At 50.3% G+C, this 23523-nt stretch overlaps 1 protein-coding gene across 1 annotated transcript; it reads left to right on the top strand.

Moving 5' to 3' along the window:
* Positions 1 to 697: 697 nt before the first annotated feature.
* Positions 698 to 23421, top strand: LOC309536902 (galectin-4-like). Its single transcript, XM_082231292.1, has 10 exons — positions 698 to 815; positions 6858 to 6946; positions 8807 to 9008; positions 10368 to 10505; positions 12441 to 12497; positions 15704 to 15739; positions 17024 to 17053; positions 17807 to 17895; positions 19611 to 19770; positions 23142 to 23421. Exons 1-10 carry the CDS (start codon positions 771 to 773, stop codon positions 23286 to 23288), a joined length of 993 nt encoding a protein of 330 aa, XP_082087418.1. The 5' UTR covers positions 698 to 770; the 3' UTR covers positions 23289 to 23421.
* The last annotated feature ends 102 nt before the right edge of the window (positions 23422 to 23523 follow it).

The raw sequence follows: 23523 nt of genomic DNA, 5'->3' as shown, positions 1-23523 counted from the left end.
CTTATAGAGCAAAAAATACGGTACCCAAGCTCTAAAACACCCTGCCTGCCCTGGCACCTTTCTGACGTCCGAAACTGCCCTTGTGGGAATTTTGTGAGGTGCCCTAACTCTCTGAGCGCCTGTGTCCCACTCACACGACCACAAACCTTTAAGGATAACTAGTATTGCGTATTCTTCAGAGCTGATTGGCTCTTAGCAAAGAGACACTGGCCAACAGCTCTCTTTCTTCTTGCCCTGAATCCAGTAGATCTCCTCTGCAGCTAGGTGAACCATTTCCCCAACCCCCTGCAAAATTTATTCCAGGGGAGCTGCTGATATACAGATGTTTCCCGGGCGAAACCGTTTTCCCGGCACGGAGGAAAGCAAAATGGAAAGCTTGGCCTGTGAGATTTCTGCCTGCCGGACTGTTAAATGCACCAAAGCAGCCCAGGCAGATTGACAAATCTCTCTCTGCAGCACTAAACCCTGGTGACCACCTATTTCCTTGCTGCAACCACTAGGCAATCCAAAATAGGAGCAAAACCCCCAAATTTTCCATTGTGGAACAGCCAGCGAGGTTCCCCCGCCCCGACTGCGTCCTTGGAGAAAGTCTGGGCTGAGGATAAGACAGGTGAGCTCCTCACCTGTTGAGATGGGTGGGTCCTGGCCAGACCTCCTGGCTGCTCCACCCCTTTGGAGCCAGGTGATATAAAAGTATTCCGGGTGGCTCTGGGAGGTTTTCCTGCAGCCGGTCTTGATCCACATCCGACCAGAAGTCAGACTGCGGCACCATGGCTTACGTCCCAGCACCCGGTTACATGCCCACCTACAACCCGGTAAGCCTTCCGCCTCCATCTCTCCCTGCGCAGTCTGTGCTCTCGTATTCTCTGCAAGAAAAGAATAAAATTTGCCGTCACTTAACCTGAGTCTTCCGTTCCCTCCCCCCCCCCCAAAGACCTGCTCTGGGATTTTAAAAATGCAATTGTTCTGTTTAACTTATAGCTCATTCGCACTTACCCAGTCAAATGGGCAGGGTGCTAATAATAATAATAATAATAATAATAATAATAATAATAATAATAATAATAGCCACCTTTTGCCCTGCTCTATCCAGGCAGAGGTTCATGCTTTTATAGTTCTGTGTTTGAACTCTCTCTCTCTCTTTTGGCCCAGAACTCTCCCCCCAAACACCACCACCCCAGCTCTTTAAAGTTGAAGCGCCACGAACGATAATTCGTGTCTTCTGCGAATTGCAGTTGGCTCCGTTTCAGATTTAAAAAGCAGGTTATCGTGGGGAAAGCTCCAGAGTAAAAGAAAGAGATCGCTTGGACACAGAACTTTAAAGCTCAGAGGGAAGTGTGGATAAGCCCTTGTTTGTTTATTTATTTAAATCAAACAGAAGCATTTGGCAGAGCGGTCTCTAAGGTGCCTTTACATTTCATTTCAATTTGTATCACAAACAGGTTTTCCTATCTGAGGTTACTGTAGATTTGTATTGATAAGTAACCTTGCCCAACCCACAGACATTCTCTCTCTAGAGAAGAATTTGCTACCGTTTTATCGAAGAGTTCTGTGTGTTTCTAAAGCTTGCGCTGCCTGGAGTTCGGTTCAAGCACTCCATCTGAGAACAAGCCCCTCCAAATCTCCCTGCTCCCCCGGGCTAAGAACTGCCAGGGCACCATGAACGGAAGTGTGCGCAGTTCCTTTACAAAGCACTTGCAGCAACTGGGTGCCTGGGATTTTAGGCCATTGAGCTGCCCTCGCAAATGGCTTTGACACCGGTGACCTGCTGTCTATTTTATCAAGGGCGTCGGAAGTCACGGCAATTGTGACACAGAACGCACTCCACAGACGTACCTTCATGTTCTCCCCACTCACCTGATTGTACTTTTATTAAAATTAGTAAAGGTAAAGGGACCCCTGACCATTAGGTCCAGTCGTGACCGACTCTGGGGTTGCGGCGCTCATCTTGCTTTACTGGCCGAGGGAGCCGGCGTACAGCTTCCGGGTCATGTGGCCAGCATGGCTAAGCCGCTTCTGGCAAACCAGAGCAGCACACGGAAACACCGTTTACCTTCCTTCCAGAGTGGTACCTATTTATCTACTTGCACTTTGACGTGCTTTCGAACTGCTAGGTTGGCAGGAGCAGGGACCGAGCAACAGGAGCTCACTCCATCGCGGGGATTCGAAACGCCGACCTTCTGATCGGCAAGCCCTAGGCTCTGTGGTTTAACCCACAGTGCCACCAGTGTTAACACAATATAAATAACGCCAGGCTTCAATATAGTTTAAACTCAATATATTTTAAACGCCACAAGTCAAATGCAAAACACTGGGTAACGCCCCTCTAGAAATCTTTCGGTTGCCACCGCTTCCACTCTTTCTGAGTTCCTGCTCCTCTGCCTATCCTCACTCCTTGCTTGCTCACTTGGGGGGGGGGGCAGGTGAGCAGATGGTAAGAACCAGGGGAAAGAAAAACAGGACAAGGACTGACCCCCCCCCCCGCAAAGGAATTCAAAGTCGGGAAGCCAACTTTCGCACAGACCTCAGGAAGTGCCCAGTGAGGTTGACTCCTGACTCTGACCTGGGCAGCATCCCGGACTATGTCCCAGAATCTTTTGCAGTGCACAGAGATTTCCCCCAGGAGACAAGCTGATTTGTCAAGGAGGGGAAGAAAAGTCCTAAAAACCAGGCAATTTACTCAATGCAGCAAGCTGAACATTTTTCAAGGTCCTATACGCGTTTCCGTGCGCTGCTCTGGTTCGCCAGAAGCAGCTTAGTCATGCTGGTCACATGACCCGGAAGCTGTACGCCGGCTCCCTCGGCCAATAAAGCGAGATGAGCGCCACAACCCCAGAGTCATCTGCAACTGGACTTATCTGTCAGGGGTCCTTTACCTTTACCCTTTTAACATAATAATAATACAGTGGTACCTTTGGATGCGAAAAGGATCCATTCCAGAGCCCTATTCGCATCCTGAGTAGAACATAACACGCATCTGTGCATGCGCAGGTCATGTTTTGCCGCTTCCGCGCATGCACGCGATGTCATTTTGAGTGTCTGCGCATGCATGGGTGACGAAACCTGGAAATAACACGTTCCGTTAGTTCCGGGTCACGGTGGAGTGTAACCTGGAAACGCTCAACCAGAAGCATATTTAACCCGAGGTATGATTGTAATAATAATTTATTATTTATACCCCACCCATTATTTACACCCCACTCTGGGCAGCTTCCAACAAAATATTATATAGTCCTTCAAATATTAAAAGCTTCCCTATACAGGGCTGCCTTCAGATGTCTTCTAAAAGTCTGCTAGTTGTTTTTTTCCTTTGACATCTGGTGGGAGGGCGTTCCAAAGGCCGGGTGCCACCACCGAAAAGGCCCTCTGCCTGGTTCGCTCCAGTGCTGCTTTTCCTGATGGGGACTTTGCCAGGTATATAATGCACCTGTTCCAATTTCCCTTTTAGCCAGGAATTTGAAGCGTTTGGTCAATTTTGTTTAATCAATGTGTTCTCCCTACACTAGGATAGTCTTTGAGCCCGGCTTCCTAACGCACGGCTGGGGGGGGCCCATTGGGTTAACACAACAAGGCCTATGCCTTCCTTCATATGGGGGTGGGGAGGGCACTTCAATCAATGATGCCCATCCTGGATCCTGATCTCGCCAGTCCGACCCAGCTGGCGGAAATGTTCCCCTTCCTTGGTTTTTTCCGTTTTAGTTCCGTGCGTGCAAAGATCTGATAAGGGTACGTGGCCGGCCAGCCATCCACCCGACCTCTTCCTCAATGCACCTTTCCCAAGTTCAGATCCTGTGGATAAAAGCAGAACTCGATTTGCGGCTTGGACCTCAGCCAGCCTGCTGCACCCTAAGCGAGTCCGCTTCATAGCTGGATGGCTTAATAATTAACATGGCGCTTTCTGCAGATTCCCAACCGATCTTGCAAAGCGAAGGATGAGCTGGCAGCTCGGGCCATTCGGAGTTCTCGGTTTCCCAGTCTTAAGTACAATCCTCCACAATTTCCGAACCTGTTTTGCATTTAAAAATAAAGAAAAGGTTATCGGGGGAAACAATCAGGGCTTTGAGTGGAGGGTTCCCCAGATAGGCACCTTTTTGTCCTGATATACATAAGAACAGTAGAAGAGGCAGTGGCCCAATTTGCCCAGCGCCCACCCAGATCCCTGTGGCAAACCCGCAAGCAGAATTCGAACACAAGATCCCTCTCTCCTCCTGTGGTTTCCAGAAACAGGCATTTGGAAGAATTACGGCCTCTTGACAGTGGAGGCAGAGAATAGCCACCAAATACATTTTTTGCAGGCTGGTTCAAGTGCATGAAAGGAACGCGGGTGGTGCTGTGGGTTAAACCACAGAGGCTAGAACTTGCTGATCAGAAGGTCGGCGGTTCAAATCCCCGTGACGGGGTGAGCTCCCTTTGTTTGGTCCCTGCTCCTGCCAACCTAGCAGTTCGAAAGCACGTCAAAGTGCAAGTAGATCAATAGGTACCACTCCGGCAGGAAGGTAAACAGCATTTCCATGCGCTGCTCTGGTTCGCCAGAAGCGGCTTAGTCATGCTGGTCACATGACCCGGAAGCTGTACGCCGGCTCCCTCGGCCAGTAAAGCGAGATGAGTGCCGCAACCCCAGAGTCAGTCATGACTGGACCTAATGGTCAGGGCTCCCTTTACCTTTACCTCAGATGCATGAACTTGGATCTCGGTATATTGTAGGGTTACCAGACGTCCCCGTTTTCCGGGGACAGTCCCCAGATTTGCAAATCTGTCCCCAGACAAATTCCATCCCCGGAATGTCCCCAGATTTCATTAAACGTCCCCGAGAAACATGACACCCTGCTCTCCTGGAGTAATACACAGATGGAGGGGTAGGAAGAGAAGAGATCGCAGGTGGGCAGCCGTTGCCCAGGCAAGACGAGCAGTTTCTCTGCTGGGCAAGGTGCAAAGCTCCTCTTTCGCACCCTGTGAAACTCTCAAAACAAAGGAGGAAGGGGGCAGGAGATTGGGGGAGGCTCAGGAGTCAGGGGCGGGTGGCACGCAGTTGTCCAGGAGGGGCGCAAGGGGCACGGTTTCTCTGCTGGGCAAGGCGCAGTGGGGTGAAATGACTTCAATCCCCAACTGGAGTAGCGGCAGAGCTGGCGAGGAGCCGGGCAGCTGAGTGAGAGAGTGTGAACGAGAGCGTGTCCCTGATGGCTGGGAATACAGAAGTCAAATTAGAACAGGGAAGCCTTATGTTCTTTTAAGTTGAGGCTGCTTAAATTGAAGTACCGTATTTTTCGCTCTATAGGACGCACCGGACCATAGGAGGGGGAGAACAGGGGGAAAAAATCTCCTCCTCTCTGCTCAGCGCCCTTTCAGCAAAGCGGCAGGATAAACGGAGCCCCTTCCATTTTTCCTCCCGCTTCGCTGAAGGGACGCTGCGCAGAGAGGGAAAACTGTGCAGTGCCTCTCCAGCGAAGCGAAGCCTGGAGAGCAAGAGGGGTTGGTGTGCATCCACCCCTCTCACGCTCCAGGCTTCAGGCGGCTATCTGCAAGCGAGAACTCCTGCTGCGCTCCGAAGGCTTGCGGATAGCCGCCTGAAGCCTGGAGCCCCCGCGGCACAGTGCGAACTGCCGCTGCGCTCTGGGGGTTTCAGGCAGCCTTGCCTCCACTCCCAGAGCTTGCGGGGCTGGGGGCGGAGAAAGCCAGAGCTTCCCCTGAACCCAGCCCCCAGAACAGGTCGGGGAGCAGCGGTCCCTTCTCCCTCCTGGGGAAAAGCCTGGAAGAGCCGCGTGAAGCTTGTGTGAGGCTCTTGGGGGCTTTTCCTGCCTGCCTCCCTCCTGCATTCGCTCCATAGGACGCACAAACTTTCCCCCTTAGTTTTTAAGAGGGAAAAAGTGCTATGGAGTGAAAAATACAGTAGATCCATTGCAGGGGGTTGGCCTAGATGCCCCTCAGAGATCATTTCCAAATCTGTGATTCTGTGATCATCCCACCGTCGTATTCTCAAACTCTGCTTCTAACTCCACTCCCCCCAGGTTTCTCTCCTCCTCCGGACTTCTGAAGACAGCAAAACAGCTAATGTATAGCTGTAATAAAGCATGTTGTCATTTAGTCGTGTCCGACTCTTTGTGACCCCCTGGACCAGAGCACGCCAGGCACTTCTGTCTTCCACTGCCTCCTGCAGTTTGGTCAAACTCATGTTTGTAGCTTCGAGAACACTGTCCAACCATCTCATCCTCTGTCGTCCCCTTCTCCTTGTGCCCTCCATCTTTCCCAGCATCAGGGTCTTTTCCAGGGAGTCTTCTCTTCTCCTGAGGTGGCCAAAGTATTGGAGCCTCAGCTTCAGGATCTGTCCTTCCAGTGAGCACTCAGGGCTGATATCCTTCAGAATGGAGAGGTTTGATCTTCTTGCCGTCCATGGGACTCTCAAGAGTCTCCTCCAGCACCAGAATTCAAAAGCATCCATTCTTCGGCGATCAGCCTTCTTTATGGTCCAGCTCTCACTTCCATGCATGACTACAGTGGTACCTCGGGTTACATACGCTTCAGGTTACGGACTCCGTTAACTCAGAAATAGTACCTCGGGTTAAGAACTTTGCTTCAGGATGAGAACAGAAATCGTGCTCCGGCAGCAGCAGGAGGCTCCATTAGCTAAAGTGGTGCTTCAGGTTAAGAACAGTTTCAGGTTAAGAACGGACCTCCAGAACAAATTAAGTTCTACCACTGTACTGGGAAAACCATAGCTTTAACTATATGGTCCTTTGTCAGCAAGGTGATGTCTCTGCATGTATTATTATTTTTTTAAGTGTCCCCGGATTCATTGACAAACATCTGGTAACCATATATATTGCATCTGTCACACACTCCCCCAACCTCTTGTCTTTCAGCCCCTCCCTCATACCCAGCCGGTCCCCGGTGGACTTCGCCCCGGCATGTCCATATATGTGGCAGGGATGGTGCCACAACATACCAAGAGGTAAGGGGTCCTTTCTGGGTAGGAGGGGTGGCCACAGAACTAGGGCTGACCACCTCGGACCAGCTTACCTGCGAGATCACCTGAGCCCTTCTATGCCCTCTCAACCGCTTTTGATCTGCAGAACCGGCATCCTTACAGGTGCCACAAAACACCCCTTTCCACATTCGTATGAAATATTTTAGTGTGGCAGCACATGCACTTTGGAACTCCCCGCCTATTGACGCCTTCAGTTTACTCCTTTTTAGCAAATGCCCCGAACATCATCTTTTTTTTTTTTTAAAGGGCAAATTTATCCAGACATGTAGAATGTTGGACATCTGTTTTCAGCTTATCGTCGATTTTAATTGTTTTTCGAATGCTTATAAACTGCTCTTATTGAGAATTTTATTCTTTTATTATGTTTGGGAACTGCTTTGAGGTGGAGTTTTTTACACTCAAGTGGTATATACATTTTATCAAATAGAATTATTTTTTTTAAGTGTGATCATATATCCTCTCTCTTTAACTCTGCATATTCTGCAAAAGCCCACATCCTCTACCACTTGCACGTTTTGTGCAAACGTGGCAAAAAAGAGAGAGCAGATCTGATTATTCTTTTTATTCTCCTAGCCATAGGGCAGAACTAGAAGCTACGTCGTTGCTTCTTGGCTGCTATAAATCCTCATTTAGGCTGCAGTTTTGTACCCACTTAACTGGAAGTAAGCCCAACTGATCTCAGCAGAACTTTATTCTCCATGGACTATAGTGGTGCCTCGCAAGACGAAAATAATCCGTTCTGTGATTCTCTTCGTCTAACGGTTTTTTCATCTTGCGAAGCAAGCCCATTGAAGGATTAGCAGATTAGCGCTATTAGCGGCTTTTAGCGGCTTATCTGCTGATCGGATCAGCTGATAAGCGGCTTAGCGGCTTAGAAAAAGGGGGGGAGGGAAAAAAACCAGCAGGAACTCGCAAGACATTGTCGTCTTGCGAAGCAAGCCCATAGGAAATTCGTTTTGCGAAGCACCTCCAAAATGGAAAACTCTTTCGTCTAGCGAGTTTTCCGTCTTGTGAGGCATTCGTCTTGCGGGGCACCACTGTATATTGATTGATTTCACGACATTCATATACTGTAACTCTTGACTGTTAATAATAATAATAATAATAATAATAATAATAATAATAATAATAATAATAATAATAATAATTTATTATTTATACCCTGCCCATCTGGCTGAGTTTCCCCAGCCACTCTGGGCGGCTTCCAATCAAGTGTTAAAAACAGTACAGCATTAAATATTAAAAACTTCCCTTAACAGGGCTGCCTTCAGATGTCTTTTAAAAAGAAGATAGCTGCTTATTTCCTTCACATCTGAAGGGAGGGCGTTCCACAGGGCGGGTGCCACCACTGAGAAGGCCCTCTGCCTGGTTTCCTGTAACCTCACTTCTTGCAGGGAGGGAACTGCCAGAAGGCCCTCGGTGCTGGATCTCAGTGTCTGGGCTGAATGATGGGGGTGGAGACGCTCCTTCAGGTATACAGGACCAAGGCCGTTTAGGTCTTTAATAAAACCTCAAAGCAGTTTTCCAAAATGTGTGCATTTTAGCTTCAGATACTTTAGCCTTAGAACTTGCTCCTTGCATGTTTTGAATCGTATTCCGAAGCAAGGACTAGTAACTTGCTATATATATATGAGCAATGAGGGCTAGTAACTTGCCTATTGTTATTTAAACGGAAGCCACCCTTTGAAGGATGCCAAATTCAGTGTGAATCAAGCCTTACGGGAAGTGGGGTGGAAAAGCGGGCAACACAATATAACAGCAAACAGATTGCCCTCTGACTACATTTTATTGTTTTCCCCTTTTCTTTCCATCCATGGTTTCCAGATTCAGCCTGAACTTTGTCTGTGGCATGAACGACGGGGCCGACATTGCCCTACACTTCAACCCTCGCTTTGATGGCAAAGACAAGGTTGTCTTGAACACCTTCCAAGGGGGCAAGTGGGGCAAGGAGGAACACCATAGCATGCCGCTCCAAAAGGGTTCACACTTTGAGGTCATCATCATCGTCAACCCCGACGGATACCAGGTTCGTGTGAGCACCCAAGGGTGTAAGACCCACCGATTCTCTGTGCGGGTCCCAGAGTTCGTCGTCCGTTCAGCCTGAATGCAGGAGATGCTGATGTCTGTACACAATAGGTCAAATAGGTAAAGGGACCCCTGACCATTAGGTATAGTCGTGACCGACTCTGGGGTTGCGGCGCTCATCTCGCTTTATTGGCCGAGGGAGCCAGTGTACAGCTTCCGGGTCATGTGACCAACATGACTAAGCCGCTTCTGGTGAACCAGAGCAGCGCATGGAAATGCCGTTTACCTTCCCGCCGGAGCGGTACCTATTGATCTACTTGCACTTTGACGTGCTTTCGAACTGCTAGGTGGGCAGGAGCAGGGACCGAGCAACAGAAGCTCTCCCCGTCACGGGGATTCGAACCGCCGACCTTCTGAGGTCCTAGGCTCTGTGGTTTAACCCACAGCACCACCCACGTCCCTAATAGGTTAAATAGCAGCCTCCTGCTCTGATGCCATGGAATGTTCAACAATATTTGACATCCGTGTAATTATACAAAATGTGCAAACTAGTGTAAACATACCATGATGAGACCAATATAAATTGCCATTCTACAGATGCGCGCCCCACCCCTCCTGCTGCGATAACCTTTTCTCCCAGATCTGCTTTTCTCCCAGATCCAGAAGAGGCATGAACAGGGTGGAGGACAGGTTGGCTTCATGCAGGCATAGTCTCCAATTGCTTGGGGGGGGGAACCCTGGAGACAAGGGGACTTAAGCATCTGTGGGGAGGCTGGGACCTTCAGTCTCAGCAATAGCTTCATGGTTGCAAGACCGACCGGAGATGAGCTGCTGTGCCCATTAAGCCTGAAACCCCTGTGTCTTTGCTAATAGTTTGCTCCAACTTGATCAGTGTGATTTATTGCTGGCTCGCTCTTCAGTAGGGTTTGCTGGGTGTGAAGGAAAGTGGGAGATGGGGTAGGAAAACCACTGTCACCTCTCCGCTGGGAAGCGCTGAGCAAAGCCGAGTACCCAGGCAACGCGGCCAATTTGATTGGTACAAGGCACGCAAGCTCCACCCCCAGTCGTTCTCAGACTCCTTATTGGGTGAGCAATGCAGCCAAGCAACACAGTTGGAGCCTCCCTCCTCCCTGGCCGGCAGGGAGGGAGGGAGAGGAGCTGCTTCCTTTGAAACCCGGGAAATTTAAGGGACATCATCAATAAGGGACAGCAGCGGGACACAGCGCTGGGATAAGGGAGTTTCCTCCAAATAAGGGACAGTTGACAGCTATGGGTAGGAATGGAATGGAGCGGCTGAAATGATGGGGGGCAGACTCGCAGGGGGCTCACTTGCACCTCCTCCTCATTTGTGTCCTGGCAGATCCTCGTGAACAGGAACCCCTTCTGCACCTTTGGCCACAGGATCCCACCTGAGCGAGTCCAGGCTGTGCAGGCCAATGGCGACCTGGAGCTGCAGTCAGTGACCACCATCGGAGGAGGAGCCATGATGGGAGGCGGGGTGAGCATCCGAGATTGTGGAAGGGGGACCATTTTCACCCTTCTGGACAAGTTTCTGGGGTGCCATGCGGCAGCAGTGGGAGGGGCCAGAAGCAAAAGTGGGTGGAGCAATGGATGCTAATTTACTCTCATGCACAGACACACCCTCTCTTTCCACCAATCAGGCAAGCGAGAATCTTTATCAGAGTCCAAGGACACATTCCAGGAAGGCAAAAAGGAGGTTGCAAAGCAAGGCTTGTAGATAGGGGTGTGGTCTGTGTGGGAATGGCCTAAGGAGAGGGGGTGTGGCCTAAGGAGAGGGGTCAGGTCTTGGGAAGAGTGCTAGAGGCCAGATAAAGAGTTCTCAAGGCCCACATTTGGCCCCCAGGCCTGATGTCTCCCACTCCTAAATAGAGAAGGGGGTGGACTTTGATTTGATTTCCATTTGATGGCAAATCCGAAACAATACAAAAAGCGAAACACAGCCCTCCCGCAAAATTCACTCAACCCTGAATTTTGCAGGCGGTTCTCCAAACATCCAGGATTTCCCAAAATGCACGCAAGAGCAAATAAGAACATAATAGAGTGGATGGTATATAAGGGAGAAACGGCTTGCAAAATGTGTTAGCCAAAACTGCATATTAAATAGTGCTCACTAGGAGAAATTTTGCACTAGGATGCTGGCGGGTTTTCATGAGGGTTAAATTGCAAATTGCTGCAGGAGTCCGGAGAACTGAACTTAAGATCGAGGAATGGAAAACAGCGGATCCACAAGCAGCGAAAACGAAGCAGCAATAAACGGCTATCAATTTGCTGCCTCTTTGCAATGGTCAAAAACCAGCTGAGGTTGCTGCTTCACTCTACCCAACGGTAGAGCCGGTCCTGTTAAGAGTCACAAAATGAAATGCAGTGGTACCTTGGGTTACAAACTTAAATCGTTCCGGAGGTCCGTTCTTAACCTGAAATCGTTCTTAACCTGAGGAGTGCTTTTGCTAATGGGGCCTCCTGCTGCCACTGCACCGCTGGCACACGATTTCCGTTCTCATCCTGGTGCAAAGTTCTCAACCCGAGGTACTACTTCTGGGTTGGCGGAGTCTGTAACCCGAAGTGTTTGTAACCCGAGGTACCACTGTAATGGTGTCCCTCTGCTGGGGAGAAGGGGAAAGGTCCCATGGCCATTTCTGCCATAGGCGCCCAAATAGTGGCAACCTTCACCGGGTACAGGACCCCAAGAACTGGGAGGGACTTGGGGCACCATCCAGTCTGACGCCACTCTGAACCCACGAAAACAACTTGACTGGCCTTGAGTTCTAGGCTCCTTGACTTTGAGCAGAGCAGGAGAGAAATGACATTCTCTCCTTCTCCTCCAGAGTCGCTGAAGCCAGTGTGGTGTAGTGGTTAAGAGCAGCGGACTCGTAACCTGGTGAACCGGGTTCGCATCTCCGCTCCTCCACCTGCAGCTGCTGGGTGACCTTGGGCCAGTCACACTTCTCTGAAGTCTCTCAGCCCCACTCACCTCACAGAGTGTTTGTTGTGGGGGAGGACGGGAAAGGAGATTGTTAGCCGCTTTGAGACTCCCTAGGGTAGTGATAAAGCGGGATATCAAATCCAACCTTTCTTCTTCCAGATGTGGTTGGACCGCAACTCCCAGCTGCCCCAGCCAATCGGCCAATGGTCAGGGGTTGATGGGAGTTGTAGTCCAGCAAAATCTGGAAGGCTGCAGGCTCCCCGTCGCTGATCTAGAGCAGGGTTTCCCAAACTGTTTTCGAACTACAACTCCCATCGTCTCCAGCTAGCGAGGCCAGTGGTCAGGGATGATGGGAATTGTAGTCCGAAGACAGACAGAGACCCAAATTTTGGGAAGAGGCCCACTGCTTCCCCAGCCATGAAGTGGACGCAGACGAAAGGCCCCCCCTCCCAATTGCCTCAATCTTCTTTGCTTCTCTTTCCATTGCAGGGAATGCCAGGAATGCCAGGAATGCCAGGGCAGCAGTACCCACCAATGGGGATGCCTGTAAGTACTGCAAGGAGGCGGGGAATTTCAAGGGGGCGGGGACTGGGCAGGGCACAGGTTGTGTTTGGGTGGTGTGTGTGGTGCTGGGGAGATGGGATGAGAGGCAGTGTGGCGCAGTGGTTAGAGCGCCGGGCTGTGAGCGAGGCGACCAGGGTTTGAATCCTCGCACATTCCTGAAGCTCACTGGGTGACCTTGGGCCTAGCCCAACTCACAGCGTTGTTATGAGGATAAACTGGGGGGGGGGGGAGGACCTCGCACACCTCCTTGAGCAACTTGGAGGAAAAGGTGGAGCAGATATACACGAACAAATAGATATCTCTGTCTCGGGAGGCCAAATGGAGAGTTCTGTGCAGGTCTGATAAATTCTGCCGCACCACAACCTCAGTTGAATGGTCTGTATAGGCCAGTGTTTCCCAACCACTGTTCCGCGGCACACTAGTGTGCCGCGAGATGTTGCCTGGTGTGCCGCGGGAAAAATTAAAAAATGCGAAAGATATTTTTTTTAAAGTCAAATTTTCGATTGGGGCGCCGTCACTAGATGACCCCTGGGGTTCCCTCCCTCCCTCCCGCTCTGCGCCTCCCTCCTCCTCCTCCGGCGAGGCCCTTCCTGGCTCTCGGCCAAGGCTTGGCGGCTGCCACTCACTCACCCGCTCGCCCACCCGTCCCTCCATCCCTGCACCCGACCTCTCCCCCTCCGTCCCCGGCGCGGGGGCTGCCGGGATCCGTAGTCCCCTCGCCCTTGGGCTCTGCGCCCGCGCGGGGTGCGCAAACTACGTTTCCCCGCGTGGCCTGGCGGGCCGGGCATTTTGTTTGAAGCGCTCTACTCCCGGCCATGGAATGAGCGCAGCGGCAGCGGCCGGGCGGGCAGGGGCCCTTCCGTGCAGACCCCGCGCAGCCTGCCTGCGCCCCCGCGGAGATCGGGCAGCAGGATGGAGCCCGGAGATCCCCGCGGAGGCGGAGCGGCGGAGGCGGAGGCTGGCCCCCAGGTAGGGCTGCGTCGGGGGGGGTTATTTTTGCAATGCTGCATCCGCGCCGGAGGGGACGCATCGGACCGCGGGGAGACCCCTTGGCGGGCGTACAAGGCAATGCATGCGTGCAGGCGTTGCATGGAGTGCAGTGCAATGCAATGGCAACGCGGCGTCCTGCATGCATGCATGCAACTTCCACCGGCGCTCTGGACTTGGCAGGTGAGGGGGGTCCCCAGTGGGCGGCAGAGAGAGCCGGGAGGGCGAAGGGGAGCCGGGGGGGAGCAGCGCTGCTCCCCGAGCCGAGCCCGGGGGGAAACTTCGGCGTCGTTGCGCTGGGTGTTGGAAGCGGAGGCTGGCGGGGGCCCCTCACCTGCAAAACCTGGTCGCCTCTCATATATTTCGTGCATTGCATTCATCGCCCGCTTTCTCCTCCAAGGAGCTCCCGGGGGCGCGCGTGGTTCTCCCCGTGTTATCCTCGCAACAACAGCCCTGCGAGGTGGGTCAGGCGAGTGGCCCAAGGGAGCACCCAGGGATTGTCCTGGCCAGGTGGGGTGATTTGAACCCTGCTCTCTGCCCGGTCTTCGTCCTCATTTAGCCCCCACATGTGCATGACTGTGCATGACTGAGGTTTCCCCCCCTCGTCTTGGCTATGGTGTGAGTCTGTGCTGTTAATTAATGGGGTTCTGCCTTCGGAGAAGATGAGCCAGCCCTCAAGGAGGTGATTATGTAATTTGCTAGCAATTCATGTCCCTCCCGGCGTGACGCTGCGCGCTGACGTCACGGGGCTGTAATGGTGGTGTGCCTCGAGATTTTTTTCATGAAACAAGTGTGCCTTTGCCCAAAAAAGGTTGGGAAACACTGGTATAGGCCACACTTTTTAAAATCACTTTTGCAAAATTTATTCTCCCGTGTTCTGATCTCTTGCTCGTTGAGGCAGCAGCAATTGCTTTCAAATTCTCTACAAATGGGTTTGGGGCACCACAATACACAAAGCACAACAGGCGTATTTTTCGCTCTATAGGACACACCGGACCACAAGACACACCTAGTTTTTAGAGGGGGAAATCAAGAAAAAAAATATTATTTCCCCCCAGGCCCCAAAGAGCAGCGGACAGAGGAAGCCTTGGCTTCCTCTTTAGCCTTGCACAGCCTCTCCCGGCTAGAGGCAATTCCCCCACCTCCTGCAAAAGCCCACAGGAGCCGCGCACCCTTTAAGCAGCGTGTGGTTCCTGCAGGCATTTCTACGAGGAGGGAGAAGGGACTGACTGGCCACGTCAGTCCCTTCTCCCTCCTGCGGAAAAGCCCGCAAGAGCCACGCGGAGCTTGTGTGCGGCTCTTGGGGGCTTTTCCTGCCTGCCTCCCCCCTGCATTTGCTCCATAGGACGCACAGATAGTTTTTAAGAGGGAAAAAGTGTGTCCTATGGAGCGAAAAATACGGTAATAACTGTGAACATTTCATTGGTTGTGAGTTCCTGTATAACACAATCCTTGGGTAAAACTAGAAAAGCCTTCAAGGTAAAGAGAACAACACAGCCGATGTAGACTGCTGCCACAAGGATTGTGTTATACAGGAACTCACAAGAAGAAACAATAAGAAAAGATAATAAAAGAAGAAATGTATTGGGACCAGAAACTCTTGGAAGATTGGAGTAAATATACAAGTTATTTGAAAGACAATTGTAACCAACTGACTTTGCGTGTAGGACTACAAAAAGTTTTGTAAGGAGAACTATATGAAATATTGCAGAAAATATTTATGGGAATGGATTTTAAGTTATGGGTTATTAAAAGTAATAGGATAACAAATGTAAGATTAAGAGATGAGGTTTGAAAATCATTCGAGGCGGTTGATGGAAGTCTCAGGCTAAAATAGCCAAGATGTTGCATAAGATGAGATGAGATGTTCTGTTTAGAAAATATATGTAAAAACTAATAAAATGTATATTAAAAAAGAAAAGAAGAAATGTAGTATCATAGGTTATACACTGTATATATGAACGGTATTTGTTGCACATACTGGGCTAGACCTTTACGTTAGGAAATAACCAATAAAATGTTCACAGTTATTATTCAGCCTGTTGCGCTTTGTGTATTGTGATAACTGTATTTGTGTCGCAAGGTATTGAATTTGTTTTGGGTTTGGGGCACCAGGCAGATGCCCGATTGTGCCAGACTCTTGACGCTGGCACAGAATTTGGTCCCCGCTTTATAATTTCTATCTCTCTCTCTCTCTCTAGGGCATGATGCCAGCATACCCGTCTCCCAACCTTCCCGTAAGTACTGCGAATAGACAGGGGGAAGAAGCATAAAACTTTCCCAGCAGGCTGACTTGCTTAGAGCTGACCAGTATGATTAATTTTCTTTTTTTAAAAATATATATATTAGATTTTCACAATTATAACAAAAACAACATAACAAAAAGAAGAAACAGCAACAGAAAAACATACAACCCCCCCCACAACAATAAAAAACATAATCTTTATCCCCTTTCCTTAAAACCCAAATTTTATTTACATTGTTAATTGACTTCCTCAAATCCCTCCCTTCTGAATTTCTTTGTATCTGCATGTAACAGCTTTCCAATATCATTCCAACTCTAATTTATTCACTTTTCTTACTGTTCTGAATCCCATTTATTTAATTAAATCCTAATTTAATCCTAGGCCTATTGGTACTTTCAAGTGATTTCTAGTTTTTTATATTACAATATTTATTCAAATATGGGACGCGGGTGGCGCTGTGTGTTAAACCACAGAGCCTAGGACTTGCTGATCAGAAGGAGGGCGGTTCGAATCCCCGTGACGAGGTGAGCTCCTGTTGCTCAGTCCCTGCTCCTGCCAACCTAGCAGTTCGAAAGCACGTCAAAGTGCAAGTAGATAAATAGGTACCGCTCCGGCGGGAAGGTAAACGGCGTTTCCATGCGCTGCTCTGGTTTGCCAGAAGCGGCTTAGTCATGCTGGCCACAAGACCCGGAAGCTGTACGCCGGCTCCCTCGGCCAATAAAGCGAGATGAGCGCCGCAACCCCAGAGTCGGCCACGACTGGACCTAATGGTCAGGGGTCCCTTTACCTTTACCTTTATTTATTCAAATAGTCCTTAAATTTCTTCCAATCGCCTTGATAGTCCTCCTCTTTCTAGTCGCGGATTCTTCCAGTCAGGTCGGCTAGCTTCAAAAAGTCCAACATCTTCATCTGCCATTCTTCCACTGTTGGAATTTCTTGAAACTTCCAGGTTTTTGCTAACAGCAGTCTTAAAGTGATTAAAGTGTTAGACCTTGGAGACCACGGTTCGAATCCCCGCTGGGCTGCCTCTCAGCTTAGCCTCTCTCACACGGTTGTTGTGAGAATTAAAGGAAGAAGGGGAAGAACCGTGTATGGCACCTTTGGCTGCCCGGAGGAAAAGGTGGGGACGAAACGCAATAAATAAATGAAAATAACAAAAGGAGAAAGGCTGGTTCAGGCGGCTATTTCTTCCTGGTGCTCATGGGATTCGGGTTGGGAGTCTCTAAGGGGATGCTGAACAGGTAAATGACCTCTTTGGGGTTTCTTCCCTCACAGGTGATGAACGCTCCTGCTTCCTACCACCCGGTAAGTGTTTATCTTCCTTTCTCTCTCTCCTTGCTGATTCTCAGCCAGTCCGGAGCCTGCCATCTTCATCTGAGGCCTTTCTCTGTGCAGATCGTGTTTTTGGCTAACAAAGAGTTAACTCCAACTTTCACAGTGTGATTGATTGCTGGCTTGCTGCTGGAAGGGTTAAGTTGCTTGGAATAGGAAAAAGTGTTGCTGTGCTCAGTTCCTGCTTCCAGGCTTCCCCTATGGCAGGGGTCAGCAAACTTTTTCAGCAGGGGGCCGGTCCACTGTCCCTCAGACCTTGTGGGGGGCCGGATTATATTTTGAAGGGGGGGGGAATGAACAAATTCCTATGCCCCACAAATAACCCAGAGATGCATTTTAAATAAAAGGACACATTCTACTCATGTAAAAACACGCTGATTCCCGGACTGTCCGCAGGCCGGATTTAGAAGGCGATTGGGCCGGATCCTGCCCCCAGGCCTTAGTTTGCCTACCCATGCCCTATGGGCATCTGCCTTGGGGCCTGATCCCGCTATGGGGTTACTCTGATGTCTTCCTAAGCTTGGGCCACATTTTCCCCAACTTGCCTCTCTTAGCCCCTGAACGGCAAACATCCCTGTGTTCCACACACACTGGTAGCTTGAGAAAGTATTGCATATTGCCTTCAATCATAGAATCTTAGAGTTAGTTGGAAGGGACCCAGCCCCGTGCAATGAATATCCTTTTTCAACTCCCGCAGTCAAATATCTCTATAAACTCGTGTTTCAGCAAGTGCCATACCGAGGCAACCTCGCCGGAGGGCTGGGATCCAAGAGGACTGTCGTGCTGAGAGGATTCATTCCAGCGCACGCTAAACAGTAAGCCATCCTGTTTCTGCCTGTTTCCGTGAATAAGTGGCAGCCCTTTTCTTCCAGACCAGGTGTGCTGGTCCCGGGGGGGAAAGGTACTAATACTGTATCCGAAGTTCAGTCCAGAGTCACTAGCAGGGTAGACGATCACTAGATGAGACGCGAGGTCCGAAACAGGGAGCCGGGCGGGGGAGCAGGAACGCTGGTAGGGCAGCAGCAGGAAGCCAGGCGGGTAACAGGAACACTGGTAGAGCAGAAGCAGGGAGCCGGGCGGGGAACAGGAACACTGGTGGGTCAGGAGCAGGAAGCCGGGCGAGGAACAGGCACACTGGGAGTGCAGATCTAGGTCTGGGTAAAGCAGGTACTCCACAACGACGTTGCTCCCGCAACCTGGGACCGGGCTGCCTGACCTTTATCTTCTTCTAAGGCCGGGGGCGGTCCCGGCCCCCAGGAGCCCCGCCTCTCCTGGCCTTAAGGCGAGCACTCCTCCTGGGAGAGACCAGTTCCCTTCGCCTCTCTGCCCTAAGCCTCTGCAGTTCAGGAGAGGCCGAAGGGTTACTGGGCCCCGGGGGAGGCTCACCTGTAGCCACTGAGTCCTCCAGCACCTCTGGGGCCAGAATGGTCTCACCTGGTGCCTGCCCCTGAGGATCTGGCACAGGTGCAGGCTCCTCAGGATCTAGGCCTTGCCCCAGTTCAGCCGGCCCTGGAGGCGGGGACTCCTGCGCCGGCTGGGATTCCTCCGGTTCACTCTCAGACTTGGAATCCCAGGCCATCACACCAGGGAATGGCATTAATGCGAACATTGTGCACTACTCCCTCACATCAGTTAGACCCATCTGCTACTCCTTGGAGCCTCAGATCCCCACTGCTCTTCAGCCCAGCTAGGAGACCTGAGTTCGAGTTTCTTCTTGCTGAATCCCAGAGCTATTAGAGGCTGAGAGTGATAACAAAATGGGGCTTTCCATGCGCTGTGCAAGAGAATGAGGAACCTGCAACCTCCCAGCTGTAGTTCGGCAGCTTCTCCATGGCCTCAGGTCCCCCAGAGATTGTTCCATGAAAACTGGCAGGCAACGGGTTCAGGTTATGCCACACAAAAGGATTCCTTCCTTCTGTGAAAAGTTAGCACATGGCATTCACTTGCGACAAGACGCAGGCGCCGTCGCCCAAAGGTGGCTTTAAGAATGGACTTAGAATGATTTGCAAAAGGGCCTGCCAGCTGCAATAAGCCTTGCTTGCTACGCAGAGCCCCCATGGTCAGAGGCATTCTACCTCTGAATAACAAAAATTGCAGATTAACAAGGGTGTGGGGGTCTGTTTCCTTTGTGCCCTGATTTGTGGGCTCCCCACAGTTGTCCAGCAGGGCTGCTATAGGAAACAGGAGGCCTTTGATTTGACCCAGCAAGGGTATTTTTATTTTATTCATTTATTTATTTATTCATTCGTGCCATAAAATCGATATACAGTTGCAGAAAACCCCAAAGCAGTTTGCGAAACAAACAGAACAGTAAGATTATTAGTGAAAACGGTTAAAGCGCCCAGAAAATAAAAAAAACTTAGTAAACTAAAAGCATGCCACCATTCTAAACACCCATCAAAACAAAAATAGCTTTTGACAGAGTCGAGTGGTGGCTCCTGCCTGATGTCCATAGGCAGGGAGTTTCAAAGTGCCGCAGCGCTAAAAGATCGATTTCTTACGAATCCTTTCCTTCCTCCTCCTCTTCCAGATTCCGGATCAACTTCAAAGCTGGCCCAGATACGGTCCTGCACATCAACCCCCGCATGAACGAGCGCGCCGTGGTCAGGAACAGTTTCCTGAACGGCCAATGGGGACGTGAGGAACGGGAGCTGTCTGTCAACCCCTTCCAAGCCGGGCAATACTTTGACGTGAGTGTTCATTTGCCCAGAGCTGAGATCTGCCCCAGCTAGGATGGGATGGTGGGGTTGGGGAGCGACGGTGCAGTTAAATAACTTTAGACTCTGTGGCACGGGAAGGGGGCACGTGCGTGTTTAGATGGTGATGTTTCTTGCTGCAAAAAAGAGCCAAAAGCCAGGGAAGAGGGTCATCGCTCCGCGGCAGTTGCTTTGGGCAAAAGATGCCTGCTTCGGGCAAAAGATTCCTGCATAGCAGGGGGTTGGACTAGATGACACTTGGGGTCCCTTCCACCTCTGCAATTCTATGAGTCTATGGTCCATAAGGGGACACGGGTGGCGCTGTGGGTTAAACCACAGAGCCTAGGACTTGCCGATCAAAAGGTTGGCAGTTTGAAGCTCCCGTTGCTCGGTCCCTTCTCCTGCCAACCTAGCAGTTCGAAAGCACATCAAAGTGCAAGTAGATAAATAGGTACACCTCTGGCAGGAAGGTAAACAGTGTTTCCGTGCGCTTTTCTGGTTCGCCAGAAGCGGCTTCGTCATGCTGGCCACATGACCCGGAAGCTGTACGCTGGTTCCCTCGGCCAGTAAAGCGAGATGAGCGCCGCAACCTCAGAGTCGGCCACGACTGGACCTAATGGTCAGGGCCAGATCTGCCCCTTCCTTGGCACCCCCCATGCCACCCCCTCTGTGTCCTCTTGGTGAAGGCAGACGCTGAGGATCTCCAATAATAATAATAATAATAATAATAATAATAATAATAATAATTTATTTATATCCCGCCCTCCCCAGCCAAAGCTGGGCTCAGAGCAGCTAACAATAATAAAAGTAACACAGCATTCTAAAACCAATTCATTATAAAATCAGTTCAGAATCAAATTAATGGCAACCATTGGGCTAGAGTGCTATGAGGATTACAGAAGGAGGGGGTCAGGCTGTGCCTTGGCCAAAGGCCTGGTGGAACAGCTCTGCCTTGCAGGCCCTGCAGAAAGATGTCAATTCCCGCAGGGCCCTAGTCTCTTGTGACAAGAGCATTCCACCAGATCGGGGCCACGTCCGAAAAAGCCCTGGCTCTGGTTGAGGCCAGCCTAACCTCCCTGTGGCCCAGGACCTCCAAGATGTTTTTGTTTGAAGACCGTAAGGTCCTCCGTGGGACATACCAGGAGAGGCGGTCCCGTAGGTACGAGGGTCCTAGTCCGTATAGGGCTTTAAAGGTTAAAACCAGCACCTTGAACCTGATCCTGTACTCCACCGGGAGCCAGTGCAGCTGGTATAGCACCAGGTGAATGTGATCCCGCGGCAAGGACCCCATAAGGAGTCTCGCCGCGGCATTCTGCAACCGCTGGAGTTTCTGGGTCAGTCTCAAGGGCAGCCCCATGTAGAGCGAGTTACAATAATCCAGTCTGGAGGTGACCGTCGCGTGGATCACAGTGGCTAGGTCAGGGCGAGAGAGGTAAGGAGCCAACTGCTTAGCTTGGCGGAGATGAAAAAATGCCGCCTTTGTTATAGCTGCAGTCTGCGCCTCCATGGAAAGGGAGGTGTCGAAATTTACACCCAAACTCTTAACGGACGGTGCTGGCACTAATTGCACCCCCACAAGAGATGGGAGTTGTTCTTGACTTTTATTCCCCTCTTGCTCCCAGTGTAGGTCTCCACTCCAGTTGGGGGGCCACTGCCATTTTGTGGTCTGCCTCAGGGGCCATTTTTTTTTTATAAGATATTTATTAAGATTTTCAGTAAAATTACAGAATAAAAGAAAAAAAGGAAAAAGGAAAAAGAAAAATACAAAATAAAAATAGTTTAAAAAAAAAGTTCGATCTTTCTATCACATATTTTTCATTTGCTTATTTCCCAGACCTCTTCACGCTTTCCTTTTCTGTATTCCAGTTCCAATTGTTAATTCAGCAAATCCCTCCCCTCTTCATTCATCTTAATCTTCAATTTTTAAATATTATAACATTAATTTTTTTTACCTATTAATAACCATTTTCTCATATTCCCTTATAGCATTACAGCAAAAGACCACTTAGTTTCTATCCAACATCATTCTAACATTCATTAATTTTACAGTGCTTCTGTAGATAATCTTTGAACTTTTTCCAATGTTCTTCCACCGACTCTTCTCCCTGGTCTCGGATTCTGCCAGTCATTTCTGCCAGTTGCATATAGTCCATCACCTTCATCTGCCCTCAGGGGCCAAAATTTAACCCCGCTTTTCATTTGTGTGAATCGCAAAGCGGCTTACAAACAATAATAGAATCGTGGAGTTGGAAGGAACCCAAGTCCAATGCAGGAATCTCAGCTAAAAGCATCCATGACTGATCGCCCTCCAACCTCGGCTTAAAAACCCCTGAGGGAGGACAGCCCTTGGCTTCCTGAGGGAGGCCATTCTTCTGTTGATCCCCTCTCCCTGTCAGAAAGTTCTTCCTGACGTTCAGTCAGGATCTCCTTCCTTGTATAACAGAGCAGAACATCACAAACGCAGCAGAAACCATACAGAATAATTTACAGATCCTCAACTAAAATACAGTGGTACCTCGGGTTACATACGTTTTGTGTTACACACTCTGCTAACCCAGAAATAGTGCTTCAGGTTGAGAACTTTGCTTCAGGATAAGAACAGAAATCGTGCTCCGACGGCGCGGCGGCAGCAGGAGGCCTCATTAGCTAAAGTGGCGCTTCAGGTTAAGAACAGTTTCAGGTTAAGTACGGACCTCCGGAATGAATATACTGGCCTCGGTCCAGTGTATCTGAAGGAGCGTCTCCACCCCCATCGTTCTGCCCGGACACTGAGGTCCAGCACCGAGGGCCTTCTGGCAGTTCCCTCACTGCGAGAAGCCAAGTTACAGGGAACCAGGCAGAGGGCCTTCTCGGTGGTGGCGCCCGCCCTGTGGAATGTTTCCTGCTTGGCAGGGGGTTGGACTCGATGGCCCTTGTGGTCTCTTCCAACTCTATGATTCTATGATTCTATGAATGTCCTCCCACCAGATGTCAAAGAGAACAACAACTACAAGACTTTTAGAAGACGTCTGAAGGCAGCCCTGTTTAGGGAAGCCTTTAATGTTTGATGTACTAGAGTATTTTAATATTTTTTGGAAGCCGCCCAGAGTGGCTGGGGAAGCCCAGCCAGATGGGCAGGGTATAAATTATTATTATTATTATTATTATTATTATTATTATTAAGTACTTAACCCGAGGTACCACTGTATTGACCTAAGTTGGGGCCAGCCTTGCTTTGCGGCAGAAGGGACAGCGCTTACGGGCTTCGACTCCTGCTCACTGGTTCCCCCACAGGGATCTGGTTTGGCCCCTGTGAGAACAGGGACTGGGTGGGCCGTGGGCCCAATCCGGCAGGCCACTTCTGACGCTCTCCTTCTCCCCACCAGCTTTCCATCCGCTGCGGCAACCAGCGCTTCAAGGTGTTTGCCAACGGCCAGCCTCTCTTCAACTACAACCATCGCTACCAGAACTTCCAGCGCATCGACACACTCGAGATCGACGGAGATGTGGAGCTTTCGTACATTCAGTACTGAGCCAAGAAGGAGGGGAAGGGAGTCGCAAGCACCCAGCAGCCAGCTGCATTTTCTATGCAACACCCACCACCTTTGGCTAGAGGAAGAAATGGAATTTCTAATTGGCAGCTTCAATAAAGCGTCTTGTTTTGAAGGAGTGTGTCGTGTGCCTGCTTCTTTGCACCAACAGGGCAAGACCCGAATCCCTTTCGGTAAGATGGTAATGGCCACATCTTGGGAGCCTGGCTGGAAGTTG

The sequence above is a fragment of the Podarcis vaucheri genome (assembly GCF_965113315.1).
Source record: "Podarcis vaucheri genome assembly, chromosome: 7".
Classification (NCBI taxonomy): Eukaryota; Metazoa; Chordata; class Lepidosauria; order Squamata; family Lacertidae; genus Podarcis; species Podarcis vaucheri.
Note: the sequence above shows the minus strand (reverse complement) of the source record. Positions and strands in the feature narration are given on the sequence as shown.